The sequence below is a fragment of the Seriola aureovittata genome, chromosome 6 (assembly GCF_021018895.1).
Source record: "Seriola aureovittata isolate HTS-2021-v1 ecotype China chromosome 6, ASM2101889v1, whole genome shotgun sequence".
NCBI lineage: Eukaryota > Metazoa > Chordata > Actinopteri > Carangiformes > Carangidae > Seriola > Seriola aureovittata.
The window spans coordinates 14,697,427-14,720,889 of NC_079369.1; the positions used below are offsets into that span (position 1 = coordinate 14,697,427).

The window sequence follows — 23,463 nt, forward strand, 5'->3', positions numbered from 1 at the left end:
TGCATCTGCTGCCTTGTCACTAAAGAACCAATGTAATGTTCTAACAGCTTGTGCTTGTGGTGACGTTCTCTTGCGGCCTCGCTTCCCTGAGGCCAGTCAGAATGAATGGGCCTTCAGTACATTGACTGAATCACTTTTACAGCCTGTTCCCCTAAAGCAATGTGGTTAAAAAAAAAGGGGGGGGGGGGTTCAGATTCAGCCAAGACTATTAAATAAAAACATATTTACAACAACACAGAGACCCTTGTGATAGCACTGACAACCTATAGACCCATACAGCTGAGAAATACTGAATCTCTGTGTTTCCAGCCTCTGTGTGACTTTTAAGCAGGTTAAATCTGACCTCAGTTTGAGACTTTCAAGGTAAACTCCCATTCATGTTAAAAAAAAAAACAAAACAAGAGAAGGAGGAAGGAAAACATGTAGGCCATGTTTTCCTTCAGTGCTTTTTAACACACATAACTACATATAAACTACAACAACTTTGTATCATTTTCTTTTTTTTTATTGATAATTCTATGAGGTTCACATAACAAACCACATTTTTTATTCTTTAAAAAATAACATATTTATACTTAAAACATCTTACTTTACATCATAATACATAAAGGTGTTTTTTCTTTTGCACAGCAAAGATATGACGTTTATGTTTCAGACAACATACCAACAAACATTATATACATGTAGTCAACATAATACTTGAATGAATTCCACAACAGTGCAAAATAAAGTAAATGAGCAGGCTGTTACAGAAGCGCCCTGACAAGGAAATTAAGGATGCCTGTTTAAACCCACTGAACCACTTAGGAATAAACGTGCTTTAAAACAGAATGTTTTTTTTAAATCATGATAAGCATTTTTCAGTAGGAAAATGCCATTTTCACGAGAGAGAAAAAAAGTTAGGTAAACAAGCTTGAGGTTACAACAAATCCTCTTAAATAAAAGAGATGGAATTAGTGCCGTGCGTCCTGAGGCGCACTGGGATTTTGTCGGTTCAACCTATCATTTCGTAAACGGACATGCACTTGTTTTTCCAATTTTTTTTTTTTTCTGTGTTTACACAATCTTAAAATATCATTCAGTAGCCTAATCATGTGTTTGTGTGCGGTAATGGTCCCAGAACCATGGAGGATCTTTTCTGGGTCCTTTCAATTAGTCGTGGAGGCACATATTAAACAAACACTCTCCAACACAAGATTGACAACAGAGGAAATGTTTCTTGTGGAGACATCGTGGCTCAACAAAACAATGCGCCAGAAGCGCCCAGAAATGCCTAAAATTATTCAGGCAATTTCCTGCACCTTTACCTCCTCAAACCCATTAGTGAGCGGAGGGGGCTCCTGGTTGCTCTCTATGGAGGACTCACTCCCCGTGCTCTCTCCAGAGAGAAGTCTGGTGACTCTAAGGTCAGCTTTCAGTGTCTGCACATCGTTTCCTATGCTCATCTCTCCCAAGTCATTAATAATCTGAGTCAACTCCCGTTTGCCATTGGCAACACAATCATCGTCCGTGTCCAGAATGTCCTCACACTCAAAGTGCATCGCTTTCTCCTCCTCCTCCTCCCCGACCAAGTCCTCTGTGATGGAGCCCAGCTTGGGCGCGCTCCGGCTGCGCTCCACTGGGGGTTTGTAGTAACACTGTCCGTTCAGCAGCTTTCTGAGGGGGACCAGCGGGATGGTTTGTTCCCCTATGAGCTGCTGCTGCTGGTGCCTGGCATCGTCTCTCCGTTTTAGTCTTTTGAACTCAGCCAGGGCTGTGGCCGAGGTCTGGTAAAGAAGCAGCGCCATGGCTTTTGCCTTCTCCGGCTTGGACACCAGCACTGCGTGGCAGCGCAGCATCACGGCCTTGTGCTTCATCTCGTGCCTGTAAATCCAAGCGAAAATCTTGGGTAGCCTCGGGTCCGCGACGCAGTAGGTTATCCGGTGCAGCAAGTACAAGTGTCCCGGTCTTCTAGCCTTGTCGTCCACATGCACCATCCGGATGCCCTGTGAGCTGATGGTCAGCCTCATCTTGGTGCCGTTCTTGCCCATCTCGCTTTTGCCCCAGATCTTGCTCACCGCCACGTCCGTGCAGCCGTCCCCTTTGGACTGGATGGTGGTGGCATTCCCCAAGTAGAGCACCGTGTACGTGGGGTCCTCGCTGGTGATCTTCACCTTTTTCCTCTTTGACTTGAACATGCTGCCCACCCTGTTGAGCGCGCTCTCGGGGCAGGACTTGGCGAAGGAGGTGAGCGCCGAATAGTTGAGACTCACCGCATAGCCCTTCTGTTTAGACTGCTTGTCTTCCTCAATCAGGTCGAACTTATTCTTCTTCCAAGGCAGCATTTTATTGCTGATTCCAGTCCACAGCAACACTGAGAGAGAAAGAAAACAACTTTTTATTAGGCTACTTCTAAATTCTAAAAGTGTTTAGCCTACAGCCTGTCAGGTCATTTATGAGCTACTCTATGAGAACTGAACGCAAACACATCGTACTTCATCTGTCCATTCTCTAATGTGCTCTTGTCCATATTTCCCGTCTTAACTCAATGTAGTGCAGAGTACAGTCTGTCACAGAGAGAAGAGCCTCACTGCTTATATACAGGGAGAAACCATTTCAGTGAGCCTGTAGGGGGACTGAACCAAATGACAATAGACCTGTATTAGTATCTGTTGACTCGTGTGTGATGACTATGTTCATTGACGCAAAACTCCTACATTTGTTTTCAGCAAATAGACCAACCGGTAAGATTTACGATTTTAAAATGATTAAAAACGACTACAGGCAGAAACACTGACTATTTAGGCAACACGCCTAAATTAGCCTATGTTATTTGTTATTACATTACAGCATTTCATGTTGCCAAAAAAATACAAGGAATAATTTTAAAAATTGAAAAATAAATAGTCTTTTTTCAATTGGAATAAGAAAAGGTAATTTCCCTTTAAATATATAGTCCATATACTATGGTTTAACTTAAACCTGGATGTCAATGCTCTCCTTCTCAATTGAAAGCTTTTAAACGCAAAACTAACCATAAAAATGAAATGGTATGAATTCACTTCTGAGTCTTACGTGTGATAAGTAAAATACTACAGAAGGCAAATATTTAGGCTACCAGACCTATGCCACTTGGTTTATGAGGAAGCAGGAATCACTCAGACACTGCTGTTTTGTGCTGCCATCTTTCGGTTCACATCAAAGGTGCATTAGTTAATCTTGTGCGTTTTTGTGTGATGATGGAAGATGATTTTCATTTGATGATTTGTTACTTTGCGCACTATAATGCTTTTGTGACTTATTATCAAATTTATGAGGTTTGATTTATATTTATTTGGCTATAAAACTAACTGCTGTTAGGCACGAGGAAAGAAAATTGTCACTGTCCCATTTTCTTCAGGGCACATTTAATCGCTGGACCAAAAAGTGGACTGTACCATAACTGCGTTAGCCTGCCATGGATACTCACATAAAGAAGCAGATATTATCTTGAGCTTTTCATGGATTAATTACTGAGATATGATATGTGAAGCAATAACTATTGGAATTAAGTATATTTATCTCGCGGAGTTTAAGTAGATCTGTCTAGACATATCAGTCAATTGGTTTGACCCATTTCCGGTTCTTACGACAACAACGTAGTGCACATGGAGAGCAGTAGCTAGAAGAAGTACTGACAGATAACACGTTTAGATTCATTAAACCACAGTGTTTTGTGTGAAGCGGCATCACCAGAAGCTGCTATGGGCAAGAAGAAGGCCGGCGGAGGAGTTGGACTCGGCAGAGCTCTGATAAAAGAGAGACTTCAGGCAGGCCGAGGAAACAAGAGGGGCGACTCCTGGGTATGACACCGCAACAACTAGCTTTCCGAAACACGTTTAAAACGCATTCTACATTACAGTTATCTCGCTGTATCCCTGCCATTTAACTCATTCACTACAACAGGGCGTCGGCAGGGATGTCAGCGGGTCTGATAAGTATCTGTGGTTCGTTGCTTGCGCCAAACTCCTTCAAGAGTATGATATTTTATAAATCAGGAAAGTGAAGTTAATACATGAATATTAGTGAAGAAGAAGTTTTATGAAGCACCGAACCCTGCCAGGAAAGTGGTTCCTTGCTGAACCACTTCATTTCTGGATGCTTCATGTCAATAGAGCGATATCTACTGGTTAGATACAAATTACATATCAGTATAAGGGAAGCCATGATTGTATTTATTTATTCTAAGATTACGTTTATAGTAATTACTGTAAAAGCAATCAAAATATATTTTCTATGCATCAAATGTATTAATATCAGTCAAGTTAGGCTCAATATCTGTGTTTTAACTTAAGAGTAAAAGTTTAGTCTGTGCAATGTGGGCAAAGAATATGTATAATACAAAATCACGTAATTCATTTTTATGGTAGTAAGTAGTAAGTAAAACCTTCTCAACTGTCTTGGGACTAAGACATTTTTTAATATGCTCTCCTGCCTTTGAGAACAACCTTTCAGCACAGATGAGGCTGGATACACAAAAACAAAAAACGGTGTATAGGATATATATACGTTTCTGTCTTTCCCACCATTTGAGTGGATCCCCAAGCTGTCCAATACTTCTGTATATACAATCACTGGGTAAAAATACTCCACACACACTAAATAGGTTCCTGTGGTGAATTGGGCATGGAGATCAGTTTTCCAGGAAAATTTTTTTTTTTTTGCCATACATTCTCAAAACTTTCACAACTGGCTCATTGGGATTGCTACTACTACACATGCAGGGCAATCATGATATTACAAACCATAAGGAACACATGCTTGCAGTATCTCATAATGACAGTTACTATGTCTATTGGAACGGTTTTTTCTACACTCCTCACTGTAACTCGTTATTTGGCCTTCATTTTGCGTTTCCAGCTCCACACCAGTGAACTGAATGATGGCTATGACTGGGGACGGCTGAACCTGCAGTCGGTAACTGAACAGAGTTCCATGGATGACTTCCTGGCCACTGCTGAATTGGCAGGAACAGAGTTTGTCGCAGGTAAGTGGCACTTCACTTAACTTGTGTGGTTGTATGTTGTACATATATGTTGTGGCCAAAAAGTGTAAATAATCTTCATGGAGTATTCATCTCCCCAGTACATACTATTCTCTGACATGGTTGCAAACATAATGTCAAACTGAATGCAGATGTCGTAAATTACTGGCTCTCACACCAAATTTATACAGGTTGCTGCATTCCCACATGTTACTGTGTTACCCACTGTGCCTTTATCCTATGAGTCCACTGCTGAATCAGACTGTTCTTGCTTTGTTTTCTTAGAGAAACTCAACATCAGGTTTGTGCCAGCGGAAGCTAGAGCAGGCCTTTTAACAGCTGAGGAGAAAACCAGGCTGAAAAAGCTTCACGAGGACAACAAGCATTTTCTTAGAATTCCTCGACGGTAAGCGCAAGAGATCTACGCTATTTTATAACATTTAAGTATATTTTGCATTTATAAGTGTTGCTGTGTCTCTCATTGTTTTAGCCCCCACTGGGATGAAGGCACCAGTCCAGATGCACTTCAGCAGGCAGAGAAAGACAGCTTCTTGGAGTGGAGACGAGAGCTTGCACAGTGTGTATAATTCTGTTTTACTAAGTAAAAAGTTTTCACACTGAAGAACATTTGTGCATTTTGAGATATATAAATTATGTGACATTTGTGCTGGATTATCAGTGCAGGTAATCTAACCACAAGTGTTGTTTCCACAGGCTGGAAGAAGAACAGAAGCTAATTCTCACCCCATTTGAGAGGAATCTTGAGTTCTGGAGACAGTTGTGGAGAGTGATCGAGAGGAGGTAGAAATAAAAAAACACTGTACAGCTTTCAGTTTAACCCTGTCCTTGATGAGGAATATGTTCTCCTTATGTGATGCTCAAGGCAAAAATTGGCTTTTTTTTTTTTTTTCCTCTAGTGATGTCGTCGTCCAAATTGTTGATGCCAGAAATCCTTTGCTGTTCAGATGTCCTGACCTGGTAAGAATGCTTATTTTTAACAGTGGCAGAGGTGCTTCAGTGGGGAAAGGGCTGTGTGTACACTGCTTAAGTAGATAGAAGTCACCTTTATACAGTTTGTCCTTATGTTGAATTCTCATACACTTTGTGCTGTTATTTTTTCATAGAAAACTTTATTATTTTATTCAATTCACATGCCAACAAAATTCCTAAACTCCTGATTTTAACCAGGAGAAATACTGTATATAGATGAATCTTAACATTTTACAAGTGAAATGTACTTATATTGATTGATTTATAATGTCTTCCTTGGTGTGCTTCCAGGAGTCATACGTAAAGGAGGTGTCGAAGGATAAGGTGAACATGCTGTTAGTGAACAAGGCAGACCTGCTAACCAGGGAGCAGAGGCGAGTGTGGGCCAGACACTTTGAAAAGGAGGGGCTGAGGGCAGTTTTCTGGTCTGCCCTGGCTGAGAGTGACAGGCTAGATGCAGAGGAGAAGGTAAGGGGATGGACGTTTGATGCGCTCTTCATTGAATTTGTTTATACATTTACAGTGCATTCCTTGAGAGCAGATAACTGTAGATCCACATTGCTTTTTCATGGGGAGGCGATGGTTATCCGTTTTTTTAATTTCAAATGGTTTCGGAGAAATCCCTGTGAAGAGTCATTTAGCATCTATATACTCACTGCTGACGTAAACCCAGAATTAAAGTGATGGACTTCTCTTACCACAGGGCATGGAAGTGGAGGGTCCAGAGTGTGGCGACAGTGACCCAGAAGAGGAGGCAAAGCCAGACATTGAAGACATGAGCAATAAAGGGGCAGATGGAGAGGAGGAGGAGGTGAAGGCGGATGTGGAGGATGAAGAGGGAGAAGATAGTGGCACAGAGGACGAGCAGCAGGAAAAGATCATTGTAGATGAGGAGGAGTGGCACACCTGCTCAGAAGATGAGGATGAAGAAGAGGAGAGGACTGTTGGTTCATCCAATGAATCCTACTTCCGCAACTCCAGCCGTCTGCTGCATAAGGATGAGCTGCTGGACATGTTTAGGGCTGTTCACAAGGGGACCAGGTGTAAAGAAGGACAACTCACAGTGGGACTGGTGGGTAAAAGTTCTTGCTCTGGTACATGTAGAGTAGTCATATATAGAAATGTTGCTGTGTTTGTTTCCACTATAGCCATAATATAAAATGTGCCTTAAATGGAAAATAACATTTGAAGAACTCTGTTCTGTTTACATTCTATTTGGAGGAGATTTGTCGGGGCATTTATGGGCTGAGGTGCTTGTGAGGGGGCCTTACTCTTGCTGCTAATGTGCAGCAAGATTTTTGTCACTTAAGTTTTTACAGAGGTTGAAGAGAGAGGCTAAAGCAATAGAATCAACATGCAGCTGTGTTGGTTTTATAAAACTACCTATCACCCTGTCAAATAATGTAAATTCTCCTTTTTCATCATGTATACATCTTAACAGGTTGGGTATCCTAATGTGGGAAAAAGTTCCACTATCAACACTATTCTAAGGAACAAGAAGGTGTCTGTTTCTGCCACTCCTGGACACACTAAGCACTTTCAGGTACAGGACTAGTCTTTAAATCTTTCTATATGAATTCAGATCATGCATAACATCAACAGAAAGCCAAAGGTGTGATTGTTTTGTAACATTTTCTTTTTACATGCATTGCAGACCTTGTATGTGGAGCCAGGCCTGTGCCTCTGTGACTGCCCAGGTCTTGTCATGCCCTCCTTTGTCTCTACCAAAGCTGAGATGATCTGCTCTGGGATCCTGCCCATTGATCAAATGAGAGACCACGTACCGGCAGTCTCTCTTATATCCTTTATATGCGTTCTGCACAGCACCTGCAGAATCCAATATTTATAGATCTTTCTGTAGCAGGAAGGAAGATGGTTTATAGGAAATGTCGTCTACATTAAAAAAAAAAACACTGTGATTGAAAGTACGCTTCTGTGAGTATGCCCCAGTATAAATAATTGTAATAGTGCTCTCATTTGATAACAGTAATAACTTCAAATGACTAAAATAAATTTTACAGTGATATGTCAATACAGGCATTCCTTGGATGCTGATTGTGGTTCAGTCCTTAACAGATTTGACACATATGTCAGACAGTCCCTCGGCATGTGTTAGAAGGTACCTACGGCATCAACATAATCCGACCACGAGAAGATGAAGACCCTGACAGACCCCCTACCTCTGAAGAGCTACTGATGGCTTATGGATGTGAGACTACCAGACAGATTAATTAACAATAGCCCAAAACATTTATTTGTCAGCATACAGCTGTGGATGGAGATTGCTTATGACAATGATCCATCTTTATAATCTTTGATCTAAATTCATAAAATGTATTTTTATAGACTCAGTATTAACTGTTTTTGTTTTTGTAAAGCACCATGTGGTTGGACAAGAGCTGTATAAAATGTTTATCCCGTGTTTGTCTTTTTTCCAGACATGAGAGGTTTTATGACGTCCCATGGGCAGCCTGATCAGTCCAGATCAGCCCGGTATATCCTGAAGGATTTCGTCAGTGTAAGTGCCAAACCAGGGTCAGATTTAAAAAGTTTCAGTTGTATGTATATGTTTTGCCAACTTCTGAAAAGTAGGATGGTATGGTTGAATAGGTCTAAAGGGACCTCCTATTGAAAACCAAAATGTCTAGACAGTCTCTTCAAAATCATGTTATATCTCTAATTAACAAAATAATGTAAAATTAATTTCTGTATTTTAATCTACTGGTTACAGTACAGGTTAGTGAGGACCTTTGGCCATATAGCTGCATATTGCAGTACCTGCTCTATGAAATTATTTTGCATCATGTGATCATTGCCAAAGAATTAGAATTTTTGATTGTTTTTTTTAATTTGACCAATAATCCATATATTACTTAATATATGTGCATCCTGAATATAACCTCATATAACACACCTTTCCTAACAATGTTGACGCCTTACAGGGCAAGCTTCTGTACTGCCATCCTCCTCCACATATTAATGCGGAAGACTTCCAGCCACAGCACTGCAAGTTCCAGAATAGAGACTCTGGCTGTGACCTCTCCACAATAACAAACAAACAACAGAAAATCAAGAGGATTGAAAATGTGGTTGACAAGAATTTCTTCCATCAGGTACAGTACATCTGCTGTCTCCTGACTAGTGAGGAAAATTCACAAATAGTAGTTATTTAGAAAATCAAACACATATATAAAAGTATGTAGCAAGGAGAGAGGCTCTTTATTGTGAAATTAAATGTTTGAGCAGTGATGCGATCTCTGTTTTTAGGAGAATGTGCGGGCACTCTCCAAGGGAGTTCAGTCCGTCATGGGCTACAAACCAGGCAGTGGACCCATTGGCCCAGGTAAAGCTGAATCGGAGATGGTGGTGGGCAAACCCTGGAAAAAACATGGGAACAGGAACAAGAAGGAGAAAGTACGCCGGCTCAACAAACATCTGGATGCCTGACACTGATCTTAAATTCTAAGCACTTTCAATGACAGATCATTTCAGCAGGAATAGAAATACCCAAACATACAGCTCATGTGATTCCAAGGGAATTGATGCTGAGCAGTATCTGTAGGTAAAGATTATGGCCTCTTAGTCTTGTGAGTATGGGATTGTCAGGCTGTTTTTATATTAACTAATGAGTTACATAATCGGTCATAGACTGCACTGGTTTGAAGATCATATTGGTGCGATGCATTCCATCGACTGAGTCACCAGTTGTACAGCATATCTCCTCGCAGGGTTCGGAAACGATGGACTCACCATTCAGAGGGTGAGAAATTTGTAAGAAATTGAAAAATACATTTTCAGTTTGAATTTTGAAGGTTTTTTTGCATCACAAAGAATTCATTTCCCAGATAAATTACTGTATGTTGGATACAGCTTTTAATCGCATACAATTATAACTAAAGTAATGAATCTGGATTATAAAATAAAAATATTGTTTTCATGTTAGTGTGTCACTTCTTTATCCCATTTCCTTGAAGTAATGCTTCACAGTGCAATGGTGGAAAGATAAGTAATCTATATATTTGCAAATTTAAAATTATAAATGTAAAATTCAAATCACATCTACAAGGGCATATGCACTCATACAGGGGTCCATTTCTTTAAAGGGCTTCATTTGCTGCAGTTGGTATATAATATGTTTAAACATCAACATTTAATGAAATTACTGTAATATAAAAAGGCCTGTGTTGTAGTTTAATATTTTATCAGTCAAATGAGGCTAAATTCACCAAATCTAATGATGTCTGATACAGAGAAGATATATAGATTTCCTAGAGGTGGAAAAAAACAAGAGGAGTGACGGCCCTAAAACATCTAAATGATTTTAGCTGAATGTTGTCTTTTTGTAGTTTTGTTTAGACTTATCTATTTAGAGGGAATTTAGCCCCCAAATAAGCATATAAAAGGTGAGAGTATTCGTTTATTATCAGAGATATAAGCATTTACCTGATTGCCAGTGATCAAAACCAAGAGGGTTTTTAGCCAACAAGAGAAGACCGTCCCTAACATTCCATCGACTGGATCACCACTAACATCCCATTAAACTTTAAACTACACATTTCTGTGAAAAACAAAAGAACTTCGACCAATTGATTATGTGTATGAGCATTTAGAAAGCCACAAGAAATGGGAGATTTATAGAGCCTACTCACAGAGTTTACAGGATTAGGGTCTTGTTAAGGCTGCATAGCCCCGTGTTCTTAGCTATTATCTACAACCGCTCCTTTATAAATGGGAAGACAAGGTTCCTCCACCATGGTCAACTAGTGGTAGAATGTAAATAAATACATTTATGCAGTACAATTTGTAGGTACTTGTACTTAATTCAAGTATTCACATATTCTGTTACTGTATAATTCTACTCCACCAAAGTTCAGTAGGGAAATATTGTACTTTGTACTGTTTGAGGTACTTTTATGTTTGATACTTCAAGTCAGTCACAGGGGACAGGTACTATTATGTTTGATATACATTTACTGACAATATTTCTTTTATTTACTAATTTTACTTTTTATTTTCTATTTTAAATAAACGTTTGAATGTAGGACTAAGACTGCCAATCAAGTCGAAAATCATGTCGTATCTACCATGTAGTTAAAAAAAAAAAAATTGGGGGGGGGGAATCAACCAGCTACCGCTTGATATTGGAGGGTTTGGTCGTTACAACGTCCCAAATAGGTTATCTGTACTGCAAGGAAGGGATGAGCTGCAAGAAAACGAATTGAAAATACAAATGAAATGGAAAGTGGTACCAAAGAACAAAAGGTAGAGCAGAGTAAAACGAGAAAAAACTGAAGGATTATTTTTTAGGTTAACTAATTTATTCAAAAGTAATGTAAACGTTACAAATGCCACTGACATCGTTAACATTAGATGTGATGGCAACTGTCCACTGTCACCAAATGAAGAAAAAGAGAGTGTCTGGACACTTGAGTTGTCTTTATCCAGCTGACTAAAATGTGGAGATATGCAGGCTGTCACTGTCACTGTGACTTAAGTTTGAGAAAGATCGTACAAAGTTGTGTCAACTGGATGCTATTGTATTACTTTTACTTTTTTATTACTGTATTTTATGACCTTCGCTCTGGTGCGATCTTTCAGCAGAAAACAAAAAACTCTCCCCGTCGGGGAATCGAACCCCGGTCTTCCGCGTGACAGGCGGAGATACTGTCCACTATACTAACGAGGATTGTCGCAACACTGTGCTCTACCATGTCGTCCGATTCCTGGTGCACGCTTAACGTTGGGGTACAAGTACAAATCATTTGTTGCTTTGTCTCTGTACTGTAGAAACCTGGATTGTGAAAAGGAACATTGACTAAAGCGTTAAATTGGTAAATCTGTGTTTACATTTGAGAACTTTCACATCTGCAAACCCACACTCACTGTCGCTGACATGAATCGAATTTGACTTGTCTTTATCCATTCTTCCAACAATGATTTTTGTAGCTTAACATGTCAAGTGGAGATACAGAACTTCCGAATCACAGTCAGTCTGACTTCACCTGCTTTCATAAAACCACAAACGGAGAACTTTGTTTCCGCCCGGTTTCGAACCGGGAACCTTTCGCGTGTGAGGCGAACGTGATAACCACTACACTACGGAAACTGTGTAATACCTTTCTGGCTGCCCCTGACTCAATGAAATCCATCAGTGTACACCGGGCACAATGAGCTCTTGAATTGGAAAAGCCTAATCCAAATGATTGGAATGTGCTACAAAGGGTCTTTGAAGATATCAGAAGAGACATTCAAATCTGGATGTAGTCACAGGTAGAACAAATGGCATCCAAACTTACTATGACCAAGTGACTTCATCTCTGTTGAAATGCAGGCCTTCTGTCCAAGCTGTTCATGTCTGCTGTAATTTTTCATAATTAGTTGACTGGATTCATTTTCAAAGAATACAGGCTAATGAACTTGGGTATAGAAATTGCATCCTTTTTGGAGGATCACAAGTTATGTCCACATATGGGACAAATTGCTGAATCACTACAGAAATTCATTGTTCTGCTGCCGCTCGGCTGGTCTGCCCTCCAGGTCCTTCTCGGGGACATTTTCTAACTTTTGATAGTGACCTCACCGAAGCCAAATGTCCTTCAAGTATGACAGCAAGTTGCTCCAAAGGAAGCAAACCAGCATGGACTAACAAATACTCTCTCCTCGTCGGGGAATCGAAGCCCGGTCAGGCGGAGATACGTCCACTATACTAACAAGGACTGATGCACGCACATCTGCCATTTCAATCGAATGGTTGTGCATTTACTGGGTTGCACTCTTCACGATGGAGGGCAAGTACAAATCATGTGATCTGGCTCTGTATTCAAATAACCTGGATCTTGACAAGGAACATTGACTAAAGCGTTAAATTGGCAAATTTGTTTTTACTTTTCAGAGCTTTCACATTTACGTACCCACACTCACTGTCGCTGACATGAACTGATTTCTTGTTGTTTTTATCCAGCCTTCCAACGATGCTTTTTGTAACCTAATGAGTCAAGTGGAGATATAGAGGTTACAAATCACAGTCACTGTCTGACTTCACGTGGTTTCATAAAACCTTGAATGGAGAAACTTTTTTCAACCCAGTGCCTTTGGGACACTACTCAGGACTCCTTAAGTTGTGTGATCATAAGCTTTTTCATCATTTAACTCCTGCAGCATTCAACAATAAAGAACTGGTGTCAAGTTCCACAAGCAGCGCAGAAATCGTGAAGCTGCTCCTGGTTCAATGGTTCCTATGTTTGCTGTCCCTGGCATGGGTTTAGCTTGAGCTCAGGTGTGACAGGCAGAGCAGTGACAGATAAACAGGAGGAGAGAGGAGCCAATCCCTCAGGTATGCACATTAAGCTTGCTGACATTGACACAGACAGTGTGAGCCTTCCAACACATCCAATGGAGATATGCAGGACAGGACAGGTTAAGCAATGATAGATAAAACAGCAGGAGGGAGGAGCCATTCCCCTCCTATCTGAACATATCTAACGAGGACTGTCGCAACACCCACGTGCATTTACTGGGTTCACTCTTCACCTGGTGCCATTGGGACACTACGTAGGATCCCTTCAGATATGTGCTCACAAGCTTTTTCCACATTCAACCCCTGCAGCATTCAACAGTGAAGAGCTGGTGTCCAGTTCCACAAGCAGCGCGAAAGCCGTGAGCTTAGCTTCCAACATATCCAATGGAGATAGGCAGGCTGTCACTGTCACTGTGACTGTGACTTAAGTTTGAGAAAGATGGTACAAAGTTGTTTCTACTGGACGCTGTTGCATTACATGAACTTTGCTCTTTGTGTAATGATTTAGGTGACCTCTTTCAGCAGAAAACAAAGCAACTCTCCCCGTCAGGGAATCGAACCCCGGTCTTCCGCGTGACAGGCGGAGATACTGTCCACTATACTAACGAGGACTGCTGCAACATACATGTCTGCCATGTCGACCGACTCCTGGTGCATTTACCAGGTTACCCTCTTCACCTGGTGCCATTGGGACACTACCTAGGATCCTTTCAGATATGTGCCCGTAAGCTTTTTCCACATTCAACTCCTGCAGCATTCAACATTGAAGAACTGGTGTCCAGTTGCACAAGCAGCGTGAAAGCCGTGAGCGAAAACCCCTCGTATCTGAATATATCTAACGAACATATCTACTCCTGGTGCATTTACCAGGTGAACTCTTCACCTAGTGCCATTGGGACACTACCTGTGATCCTTTCAGATATGTGCCTGTAAGCTTTTTCCACATTCAACCCCTGCAGCATTCAACAGTGAAGAACTGGTGTCCAGTTCCACAAGCAGCGCGAAAGCCGTGAGCTTAGCTTCCAACATATCCAATGGAAATAGGCAGGCTGTCACTGTCAATGTGACTGTGACTGTGACTTAAGTTTGAGAGCGATCATACAAAGTTGTTTCTACTGGACGCTGTTGTATTACATGACCTTTGCTCAATTAGGTGACCTCTTTCAGCAGAAAACAAAGAAACTCTCCCCGTCGGGGAATCGAACCCCGGTCTTCCGCGTGACAGGCGGAGATACTGTCCACTATACTAACGAGGACTGTTGCAACGCTCCTGTCTGCCATGTCGAAGGACTCCTGGTGCATTTACCGGGTTATCTTCTTCACCTGGTGCCATTGGGACACTACCTAGGATTCCTTGAGTTATGTGCCCATAAACTTTTTTCCACATTCAACCCCTGCAGCATTCAACAGTGAAGAACTGGTGTCCATTTCCACAAGCAGCATGGAAACCATGAGCTTAGCTTCCAACATATCCAATGGAGATAGGCAGGCTTTCACTGTGACTGTGACTTAAGTTTGAAAGAGATCTTACAAAGTTGTTTCTACTGGCGGAGATACTGTCCACTATACTAACGAGGACTGTCGCAACACCCACGTCTGCCATGTCGACGGACTCCTGGTGCATTTACCGGGTTGCACTCTTCACCTGGTGCCATTTGGACACTACCTAGGCTTCCTGGAGTTATGTGCCCATAAACTTTTTTCCACATTCAACCCCTGCACCAGTGAAGAACTGGTGTCCATTTCCACAAGCAGCGCAGAAACTGTGAAGCTGCTCCTGGTTCAATGATTCCCATGTTTGCTGTCCCTGGCATGAGCTTAGCTTGAGCTCACGTGTGACAGGTTAAGCAATGATAGATAAAACAGCAGGAGGGAGGAGTCATTCCCCTCCTATCTGAACATCCACACTTGCTGACAACGACACAGAGTGTTAGCCTTCCAACATATCCAATGAAGATAAGCAGGCTGTCACTGTCACTGTGACTTAAGTTTGAGAAAGATTGTAAAAGGTGGTTTCTACTGGATGTTGTTGTATTATGTGACCTTTGCTCTGGTGCAATGCTGTAGATGCGCTGTTTCAGGAGGAAATAAGGAAACTTTCCCCGTTTGGGAATCAAAGCCCAGCCTTCCGCGTGACAGGTGGAGATACGGACGACTATGCTAATGTCTACTAATGCTACATGTACAAACCAACATTCACTGTCGCTGACATGAACTGATTTCTTGTTGTTTTTATCCAGCCTTCCAACGATGTTTTTTGTAACATAATAAGTCAAGTGGAGATATAAAGGTTACAAATCACAGTCACTGTCTGTCTTCGCGTGGTTCTATAAAACCTTGAATGGAGAAACTTTTTTCCACCCAGTGCCTTTGGGACACTACTCAGGATTCCTTGAGTTGTGTGATCATAAGCGTTTTCATCCATTTAACCCATTCAGCAGAAAGATCACACAAAGTTGTGTGTGCTGGATGTTGTTGCATCACCTGACATTCGCTCTGTTGCGACCATCTAGACTGCCACTATCACATCAGGTTGGTTCTGTGAATATGGATAAAGTTGTTTCCGCCCGGTCTCGAACCGGGGACCTTTCGCGTGTTAGGCGAACGTGATAACCACTACACTACGGAAACTGTTATCGGTAAGTAATTTCTGCTCATCACTCTTCGAAGTTAATAAGGTTATCCATCAGCGTTTTAATCCAGGAAGCACTATGATTATAGTTGTAGCTAATAACCCTTTGTGGCTTTGGCTTGGTCACAGTGACCTGTTTTGACAGGTGGTTATAATGTTATAATGTTTTTGGTTGCTAATTCGAAACCAGGTGGAAACAGCCTAGTTTTTGTAACATTATTTTTAATATCATGCTTTGTAACTTGAACATTTCCTTATTTAATTATATACGTTTGTATTTATATTAAAATGCATGTATTTCTGTTGTTACAGGGCAAGGTGGCATCTTTCCTCTGATGCACAGTAAGGGCATTCTGCCATTCGCTCTTTGCTGCTGGAGTCATGCCTCCCTCTGCAGTGTGAAGACATACCTTTGTCATCCTAGGTAAACCCCTCCTTTAAATATGTAAGCCTTTGGATCGTGCGCCTGAAGCGCGTTGCTTGCATGGCTGAATCGGTGCGTGAATCCGTTTTTTTTCCTTCAGTAACACGGAATGTAGAAGTATTTGTAATAAATATGGGGGGGCGTAAGATGATTGCTGATGAGAAAACCGGTCAAGGCTCGAACAATTACTCCACTAATCTGCTCGCTTTTTACGTGGATTCAATCGCCACCTGTTTTTCTGATGAGGCAGACAAACTTTGCATCCCCATCGCTTTCAGCTCTCTGTCTGCGCTGCTTTTACTTTTGTCGTGCCTTGTGTAAGTAGTTTTCATTGCAACGTTTGCTTCAGCGATTTAGGCTACTGAAACTGTTCTCTTCCATTAAACATAGGCTATGTCAAATTGTTTAAGGCTTGTGCATCAGAAGTGCAAATGTGGTGGAGAAAATCCGGGAGAAACCGTCATTTTCTTCTACTGCTTCCTCGGTAACCTGTGCAGCACTGTTGGAGCCATTCTGTCTAGACAGCTTTATATTCAGGTAACAGATTTACTCGTGGTACTTTTAATTTATTGCAGCCACAATTAACTTACTTTTGGTTTGTCCTCTTTAGATTTTAATGGGTGCTCTTGCTGCTACAGTGGATGCTGTCAATGTTGTGTCTTGCTATTTCACAGTGTTCTTCTGCTGGAATTCAAAGAGAGGTAGGTTTAGAGCCATATAATAATAGTAATGCAAATATGATCATACCCAGATCTTTTGTTCAAATGTTCAAACAAAGTGCAAAAAGGTAGCAAAGGTGTTTTAGTACTAGCACCTAGCTGGCCAAACCCTCTAGGCAAAACTGTAAGGAGACTTATCAGAGGAGCTCCAGAGATAAGCAAACAAGTGAACAGGACAACTCTTGAACTGGTTCCAACTGCAACCATCTTATCTCATGTGTGTGTTCTCTATTAGGAAGGAGGCTGAGGATGATGCAGAGACGGAGGAGACAGCACCTCCTTGCGGTGTGCATATTGATGGTGGTTGCAGGAGGCTTTCTGAAGTCCAGGGTTAGCCACCACACGGCAGATAGGACTCTCAGTGGGAGGAAACTTCTGAATGTCCCCCTTCAAGTAATTATTCACTTAACTTATAAACATGCACATATAAACTTGTTGAAATGTATGTCTTCCAGTTTAGTCAATTCTGATAAAATATTTTTATTAAAGTATGTTGTATGTAATGTTTTAGCATGTCAAAACGCTTATTTTAACAGGACAACAGTGAAATCCTTGGTTACATACTGGGCTTGATCTCTTTTGTCATTGCCTGTACCTCCAGATTCCCTGCAGTCTGCAGAGCCGTAAGTTACAAAGAGTACACAAGTATTTTGATGCCATAGCCACTCAACTTCATGTTCTTATTGCCTTCCCAAATCTGTTCCCAGCAATAGATCACTTTGAAAGGAATGACATTTACTTTTTCCCCTTTAGTACAGAGGACAAATGTTGACCCAGGCCTACATGTTCTCAGGACTGCTGTGCTCGCTGGCTGGTGCCCTCTACACTGCTGCCATACTCCTCTACGACACTCAGCCTGAGTTTCTTCTGAGAGTCATGCCATGGCTGCTGTCAGCAATATGCTGTGTTATTCTGGATCTTCTTGTATCCTTGAACAGCACAGTAAGACTGTCTCCAACTAAGTCTATTAGGCTCAGGGATTCAGCTGCCAAAAAACGACATAACAGAATCATATATTCCCATTAAAATCAGAGCTAGTGTGCAGTACAGCTAGATTGAAATGATGTCTTGAATAGCTTAAATGTATGTGAATTGTACTGATTTTCAATCAGGTGTGATCCATTGACCTTTTACTCAACATCATCAGATTCTAGTCCTCCACTGGAGCAAGAGAGGAACCAGGCAGCACCTTATGAGGTTTTCTCCAGACACAGAGAGCCTATTGGGTGGCTCAGGCATTCTCACTGAGGAGAAAGGTGTTGTGAAGAAACACAGAAAACAAAAAGTTAAGTCAGCAGAAACAAAAGTAAGTCTTCTTTGAACTTTATGCTGCTTTTTTGGCTTTCCTAAGCCTTAGGAATGATACAGGAATATTCTGTTACGCTAATTGCGTAGGCAAGGCTACTGCTTGCATTTCATTTAAATCTTGATCTCAGTGAGACTTCCTGAATAAGAAAGTATTAACTAATTGCTTTATATTTAACATTGACAATAAAGGGTTTTACTCACTGTGCTATTTCACTCATTAATGTATCAGCTTAGCTGAGTCATGTTTAATCTTTTAATGTTGTAAAAAATCTCCAGAAGATGACTGAAATGGGCCATTACATGGATGTCAATACTCACCCTGCAAGAAAAGTAAGCAAAGAATCTGCTGTGACAGACTTTTCACAACAGTAATAAGTTTCTTTGTGTGCAAGAACAATAATGTTTCTTTCTTTCTTTTAAAATGTCATTGCATATTTTTCTTCCTCCTTAGTCAGTGAATACAAGTAGAAACAGTTGTGTTCTGTTTGCAGATATGTCTAAAAGAGGTGACATTGTCCAAGGAGGAGGCGGAGGACCAGCCTCTCAACAGGACAGTGCGAGTGATCAGAGTAGATAGTTTCTGTTTTTCAGATACATCCTGTGACTCGTCACTAGTCAGTTCTGATCTGGAGGTGGGTTGAATGAATTAACTACAGTGCCTACAGTGTGCATTATTTAACCTCTGTTGGTGACATCAAGTACGAAGTGGAAATGAGTAAGGTAACCAGTCACAACAGAGAGCCAAGGAAAATGTTACATGTTTCAAACAGGATCAGTACATCAGTGCAAAGTATTAATAATATTGTTTTTCAACAAGTTCCTAAATAATTATCATTAGTATTTATAGCCCTTTTTAACTCTGGATATTTTGACGTCACAGTAGAAAAAGCTCGGGTGTAAAAAATATAGTTAATGATTCAGCATTTCTGAAGTAGACTGTGTCAAGTATATATGGATCAACAATAATGTTTGCTAGTTTCTAACTTTGGCTTAAGTTACAGTTTAGCTAACTAAAGTTAGCTAGCTGATGGCGCGTCCTCTCAATCATAATGTTGGCTAGGCATTTCATTGCCAATATAATAATTATATAATTATATTATAAAATCCATATGTGCTGAAGGCAAAGTAATTGCATTAGCAGTGGTGGAAAGTAATTAAGTACATTTAGTCTAAGTATTGCTGTAATGTAGAATTTTTGGATACTTATATTTCCACTTCCACTCCACTACAGTTCAGAAGGAAATATTGTTCTTTTTATTCCACTACATTATTTGACAGATTTAGTTAAACAAGCACGATACTTTAAGAACTGTAATATTTTAGTTCACTGAAGCATGTGCCTGCATTGTACTGGGTTCCCTTTCACCCTGGTGAAAAAGTTGACCCCCCCTGATTGTCAATGAAAATTTGCACTCTGTCTAAACTGTTGCATAGATATTTATTCTGCAATCATTAACAATGGTTTTAGGAGAAAGCTTTGCCCAGGAAACTGAAAGTGAAAGCTGGTTTAAACAGTGATCTCAGATGTACTGCTCATTAAGTGTGTTAATGAAGCTATGAAGTGTACTTTTCAAATTGTACCACTAGGTGGTGGCAGCATGTTAACATAATGGGTGGTGCACAACCACTGTGAAAGGTGTGTTCCTGCTGTTAACTTGTGTTATATCCATGGTGTGACCTGCTGCGATGACTTGAATCTGTTTAGTTTATTGCCTTTTTATATGGGCTTATTTAACAGGCCCATACAAAACAGCAGTGAAGTTCAAAATGGCACAGAAGTTCATGAAGAGGTGAAAGCTATGCTGTTTTATGAATGTTTAAGAACAGACGGACAGATTTTCTGTTTTTACGGTTATTGTGTTTCCTTGAGTGTAATAAACACTAATAAACTTGGAGACACAGCAGTGTCACATAGCTAGATGTGGCTCTGTCCCTTCATGATGAGAATACACATCTGGAGAAAGCTAGTTGAAAGTGTATTTGATGATGGTTGACTTTGCCTTCAGACTTTTGCTTCAGTGGTGTTGCAGTTTATTATCTGAATCAATGTTTGTTCTATCCATATTTAAGAGAAAAGCTACCACAAGCACTTAGAATGCAACTCAGAAGTATCCATAAAAAGAAGCATGTGTGCTTCTGAAAACCAGGCTTTGTGTTTTTCACGTGATGTTCAGGGAAGTAAGTCAGACAGCTGTCCAGAGTTTCTTGTAAGAGGACAACTGTCAGCATGTTTTATAGGATTGATGAGTCAAACTCTATAGAGAGATGAGCATGTGTGCTTGTGGGTTTTGTGGTTAAAAGTGTATGGCAAGGTCATTTGGAAGTAGCATGGGAAACAGGATTTGTATTTTAACTTTGTACTGCAGTGCAGTACAATTGTGCCCAAAATTAAATATTGGCTACATAGTAAAACTGGCCTTGACAGTTCATATTTATATAATTTCCACTCCTCTGAAAGGCATAGTTTTAGTTTGCAAGGGAAGTGAAATTACAAGCTTTTTCCTTCTCAGGCCCTGACGCTCCCAGCCACAAGAGAAACTCCCTCACTGTGCTGCTGTAGAAAGCCAAGCTATGGAGGATGTCATTTAACTAGAAACAAAGGCAAGGCATGGTGTGAGCACAAACAATTGCAGCTTGATACTGTTCACCCAACAGGAAAAAGCAAATGACGTGAATACCCTTAGCTCAACTCAAATATTCAATGTATTAGTGGCAGCTTAGATCAGTGCAGCAACATAAAAGTTGAATCTGTACACTCCTGACAATGAGAGGTAATCTTGGCTGATCAGTACTGAACAGATCTCTAATCTGTAGTCTTTCTAAACAAAGATAACAGCGGGTAAAGTCATAGATTTGTCCCTCTCTGTCTGGAACTCTCTCTACTTGCTAGTAAGCATTAACAGAAGCTGTTTACTTGGTGATTTAACAGAAAGATTGCTTCCTTTCAAGTGTTTAATGTTTAATCCTTAATACACAGAACTCTAGATGACTTCCAGATTGTCAGTGAAAAAATCTCACTTTTTACTTGATTGCAACACTTTTCCTCTACATTAAACCCTGAGGTTCTGCAACTGTAAAATGATTCACAGTGCGAGCACATTTTAGAATTATTTACATAGAAGATGAATTACATTTTTTTTCTGCTTTTCACAATAACTCCATAATCGTTGATCATGATAAAACCACACAACATTTTGGAGTGTGATGCCTGTCTAAACTGAGCAGTCAGAGCTCTCTGAACTTACCACAACTCAAATTGTCTATTGTACTGTGTGATCCTTGCACATTTCTGCTGAGTGCTGGTTCTTCACTATGCTGAGGTGGTGTGGGTTGGGTGAGGTGGGTGAGGTGGGGGGTCGACTGAGGGGTACAGTGAGGGGTGGATTTGTTTGAGATTTGCCTTGTGGCCCAATTGTTCTGCTGTAAAGGATCTTTGATTAAAGACCAAAACTGGGCAGGGCCTGTCTGCCTAGGAAGTAGTGCAAAATGGTTGCCTTGTCTATAGGGGGCCAGTGCTACCCTCTGCTATTTTGGGAGATGTTTATGGTCTCTTGTGGGATGGCTCCTGGCCTGGAATTTAACTGTGTATGAACACTGCTAAACATTTCATATTGTAGGTTTAGTTAATGTGCTCATACAGGATTAGTCATTAAAACAGTCAAATACACTTCCAGTATCTCTAACATAACAAACAACCAGCGTTGAAAGGGTCAAGGTTCAGAGAAAGAAATGACAAATATTCTTAATGTTGCTAAAACGCCTAAGTATGATGGAACTACTATGAAATGTCAGTTAATTGACAAAAAAAAACACCATTACATATCCCTCCTTTATGCCTTAAAGGTGCCCTGTGGAAGAAAACTCCACAGACCACCTTCTTTTTAAAATTGTAACCAAGGCACGTTAGAGTAAGTAATATTAGCTACAAAGACGACTTGGTAACATGACAACATGGTAGAATATGACATATCTTAATCCTTCCACTGCAATTCTCCATGATAATACATTTGACTTGTCCATATATTCCAGTGGGATTTTGAAGAGGCAAATGGCCAGTGGAGAGAACCAACAACAAAACAACAGCAAGGGGATGAGTTCCCCCTCCAAGAGTGGCCAGCAAACCCCAGACCCTTTAACATCTGTACCTGTGCCATGTCTGGACTCTCACAGAAAACTGTCTGGTGAAGAAGAGGGGAAGTATGTCTCTGCTGTAAGTCTGGCTAAATGACAAAGAACTGTCATTTTCAGTTAGTAATGTGTTAGATATATTGTACACACCTGGTGCTTTAATTTGAGATGTAATAAAATCTGCAAACATTGACCTTTTGTCCATCTCATTTTAGTGCATCACTTAACAGTCTAGCTAATGTGTGTGTGTGCACTAAACTGTAACATTAACTGATCAATGTTGGTAAATTGATTGTGAAAAGTTTTGGCTGATAACAGTGACTGTTTTATTCTTATTTTATTATTGTCTCTAACTTGTGGCTGTTCGTTACTGCATAGCAACAAATACCTTTGCTGTAAAAACTCTGTCCTGACTGCGTTCATCGAGCCCTTTGAGAACTGATATCTGTTAGGAAGGTTTACGGAAAAGACCTCCCCTAATAAAACAATATTGCTCCCTTGCTGCCTTGCAAGGTTATTGGGTCATATCCTGTATTTTGCTAGTCAACCTGGGTTATCAGGGCTGGACTGGGAAAAGGGCCGGCAGAGCAGATAAGCGGCAGACTAGACGGCCAGAGCTTGTCTGTCCTCTTCATCATCCCTCAGACCTCCGTCCATCTGGCTGCTGTGGAGCTTTAAAGAAAGATGCTAGAGCAACTAACTAGGGCGTTTTTAACTGAAGGGACTTCCTTATGCCTGATAACCAAACAATACAAAGATAAGAGCAAAGTTATGAAGTACATTTCACTCCTCCCTGTTACATTTCCTCAAGTGACATGTCTGTCTGAGACATATGACTGGGACAAATGACTGGGAAACAACTAATATAAAGTGTAACAAAGCAATTGCTGATATCAGCAGTAGCAATTAATGTCACTTAACACCCTGTTTGTCATGTAAACATGACTCCAATTGGGCTGGGAC

General features: G+C 40.7%; 3 protein-coding genes and 5 non-coding genes across 11 annotated transcripts; 2 read left to right on the plus strand and 6 right to left on the minus strand.

Annotated features, from left to right (window-relative positions):
* Positions 1–492: 492 nt before the first annotated feature.
* fam43a (family with sequence similarity 43 member A) lies at positions 493–2,556 on the minus strand. The gene is made up of 2 exons (XM_056378523.1): positions 2,475–2,556; positions 493–2,353 (listed from the first exon to the last, which is right to left on the minus strand). Coding segments are annotated over exons 1-2 (1,071 nt in total). The 5' UTR covers positions 2,476–2,556; the 3' UTR covers positions 493–1,283.
* A 1,022-nt stretch (positions 2,557–3,578) lies between these two features.
* On the plus strand, positions 3,579–9,929 carry lsg1 (large 60S subunit nuclear export GTPase 1). Its single transcript, XM_056379614.1, has 14 exons — positions 3,579–3,821; positions 4,879–5,005; positions 5,288–5,408; positions 5,493–5,579; positions 5,717–5,803; positions 5,920–5,980; positions 6,284–6,460; positions 6,696–7,064; positions 7,434–7,535; positions 7,647–7,790; positions 8,078–8,201; positions 8,431–8,510; positions 8,935–9,105; positions 9,260–9,929. The coding sequence occupies exons 1-14, from the start codon at positions 3,723–3,725 to the stop codon at positions 9,437–9,439; spliced, it is 1,929 nt and encodes a 642-aa protein (XP_056235589.1). The 5' UTR covers positions 3,579–3,722; the 3' UTR covers positions 9,440–9,929.
* Positions 9,930–11,606: 1,677 nt separating this feature from the next.
* trnad-guc (transfer RNA aspartic acid (anticodon GUC)) lies at positions 11,607–11,678 on the minus strand. Its single transcript has one exon. It is a non-coding gene; the product is annotated as a tRNA-Asp (tRNA).
* Positions 11,679–12,025: 347 nt separating this feature from the next.
* trnav-cac (transfer RNA valine (anticodon CAC)) lies at positions 12,026–12,098 on the minus strand. Its single transcript has one exon. It is a non-coding gene; the product is annotated as a tRNA-Val (tRNA).
* A 1,730-nt stretch (positions 12,099–13,828) lies between these two features.
* On the minus strand, positions 13,829–13,900 carry trnad-guc (transfer RNA aspartic acid (anticodon GUC)). The gene has a single exon. It is a non-coding gene; the product is annotated as a tRNA-Asp (tRNA).
* A 573-nt stretch (positions 13,901–14,473) lies between these two features.
* On the minus strand, positions 14,474–14,545 carry trnad-guc (transfer RNA aspartic acid (anticodon GUC)). Its single transcript has one exon. It is a non-coding gene; the product is annotated as a tRNA-Asp (tRNA).
* A 1,113-nt stretch (positions 14,546–15,658) lies between these two features.
* Positions 15,659–22,989, plus strand: tmem44 (transmembrane protein 44). Of its 4 annotated transcripts, XM_056378954.1 has the most exons (11): positions 15,659–15,928; positions 16,234–16,345; positions 16,756–16,882; positions 16,956–17,046; positions 17,300–17,457; positions 17,601–17,687; positions 17,818–18,006; positions 18,212–18,370; positions 18,649–18,702; positions 18,864–19,004; positions 22,402–22,989. In XM_056378954.1, the coding sequence occupies exons 2-11, from the start codon at positions 16,257–16,259 to the stop codon at positions 22,555–22,557; spliced, it is 1,251 nt and encodes a 416-aa protein (XP_056234929.1). In that variant the 5' UTR covers positions 15,659–15,928; positions 16,234–16,256; the 3' UTR covers positions 22,558–22,989. The 4 variants fall into 4 exon arrangements, with proteins under 4 accessions (XP_056234929.1, XP_056234927.1, XP_056234928.1 ...); XM_056378952.1 differs by lacking the exons at positions 15,659–15,928; positions 16,234–16,345 and adding an exon at positions 16,364–16,662; XM_056378953.1 differs by lacking the exons at positions 15,659–15,928; positions 16,234–16,345 and adding an exon at positions 16,364–16,662 and having other exon boundaries at positions 17,818–17,988.
* Positions 15,848–15,920, minus strand: trnav-aac (transfer RNA valine (anticodon AAC)). Its single transcript has one exon. It is a non-coding gene; the product is annotated as a tRNA-Val (tRNA).
* Positions 22,990–23,463: the final 474 nt, after the last annotated feature.

Bases quoted from the DNA above. Each gene is read 5' to 3' on its own strand.
- lsg1 (XM_056379614.1), top strand. From the start codon at position 3,723: ATGGGCAAGAAGAAGGCCGGCGGAGGAGTTGGACTCGGCAGAGCTCTG. The intron at 5,006-5,287 runs GTAAGTGGCACT...TTGTTTTCTTAG, and splicing joins AGGAACAGAGTTTGTCGCAG to AGAAACTCAACATCAGGTTT. The intron at 5,804-5,919 runs GTAGAAATAAAA...TTTTTCCTCTAG, and splicing joins TGGAGAGTGATCGAGAGGAG to TGATGTCGTCGTCCAAATTG.
- tmem44 (XM_056378952.1), top strand. From the start codon at position 16,406: ATGGCTGAATCGGTGCGTGAATCCGTTTTTTTTCCTTCAGTAACACGG. The intron at 17,458-17,600 runs GTAATTATTCAC...TTATTTTAACAG, and splicing joins TTCTGAATGTCCCCCTTCAA to GACAACAGTGAAATCCTTGG. The intron at 18,703-18,863 runs GTAAGCAAAGAA...TTCTGTTTGCAG, and splicing joins ATACTCACCCTGCAAGAAAA to ATATGTCTAAAAGAGGTGAC.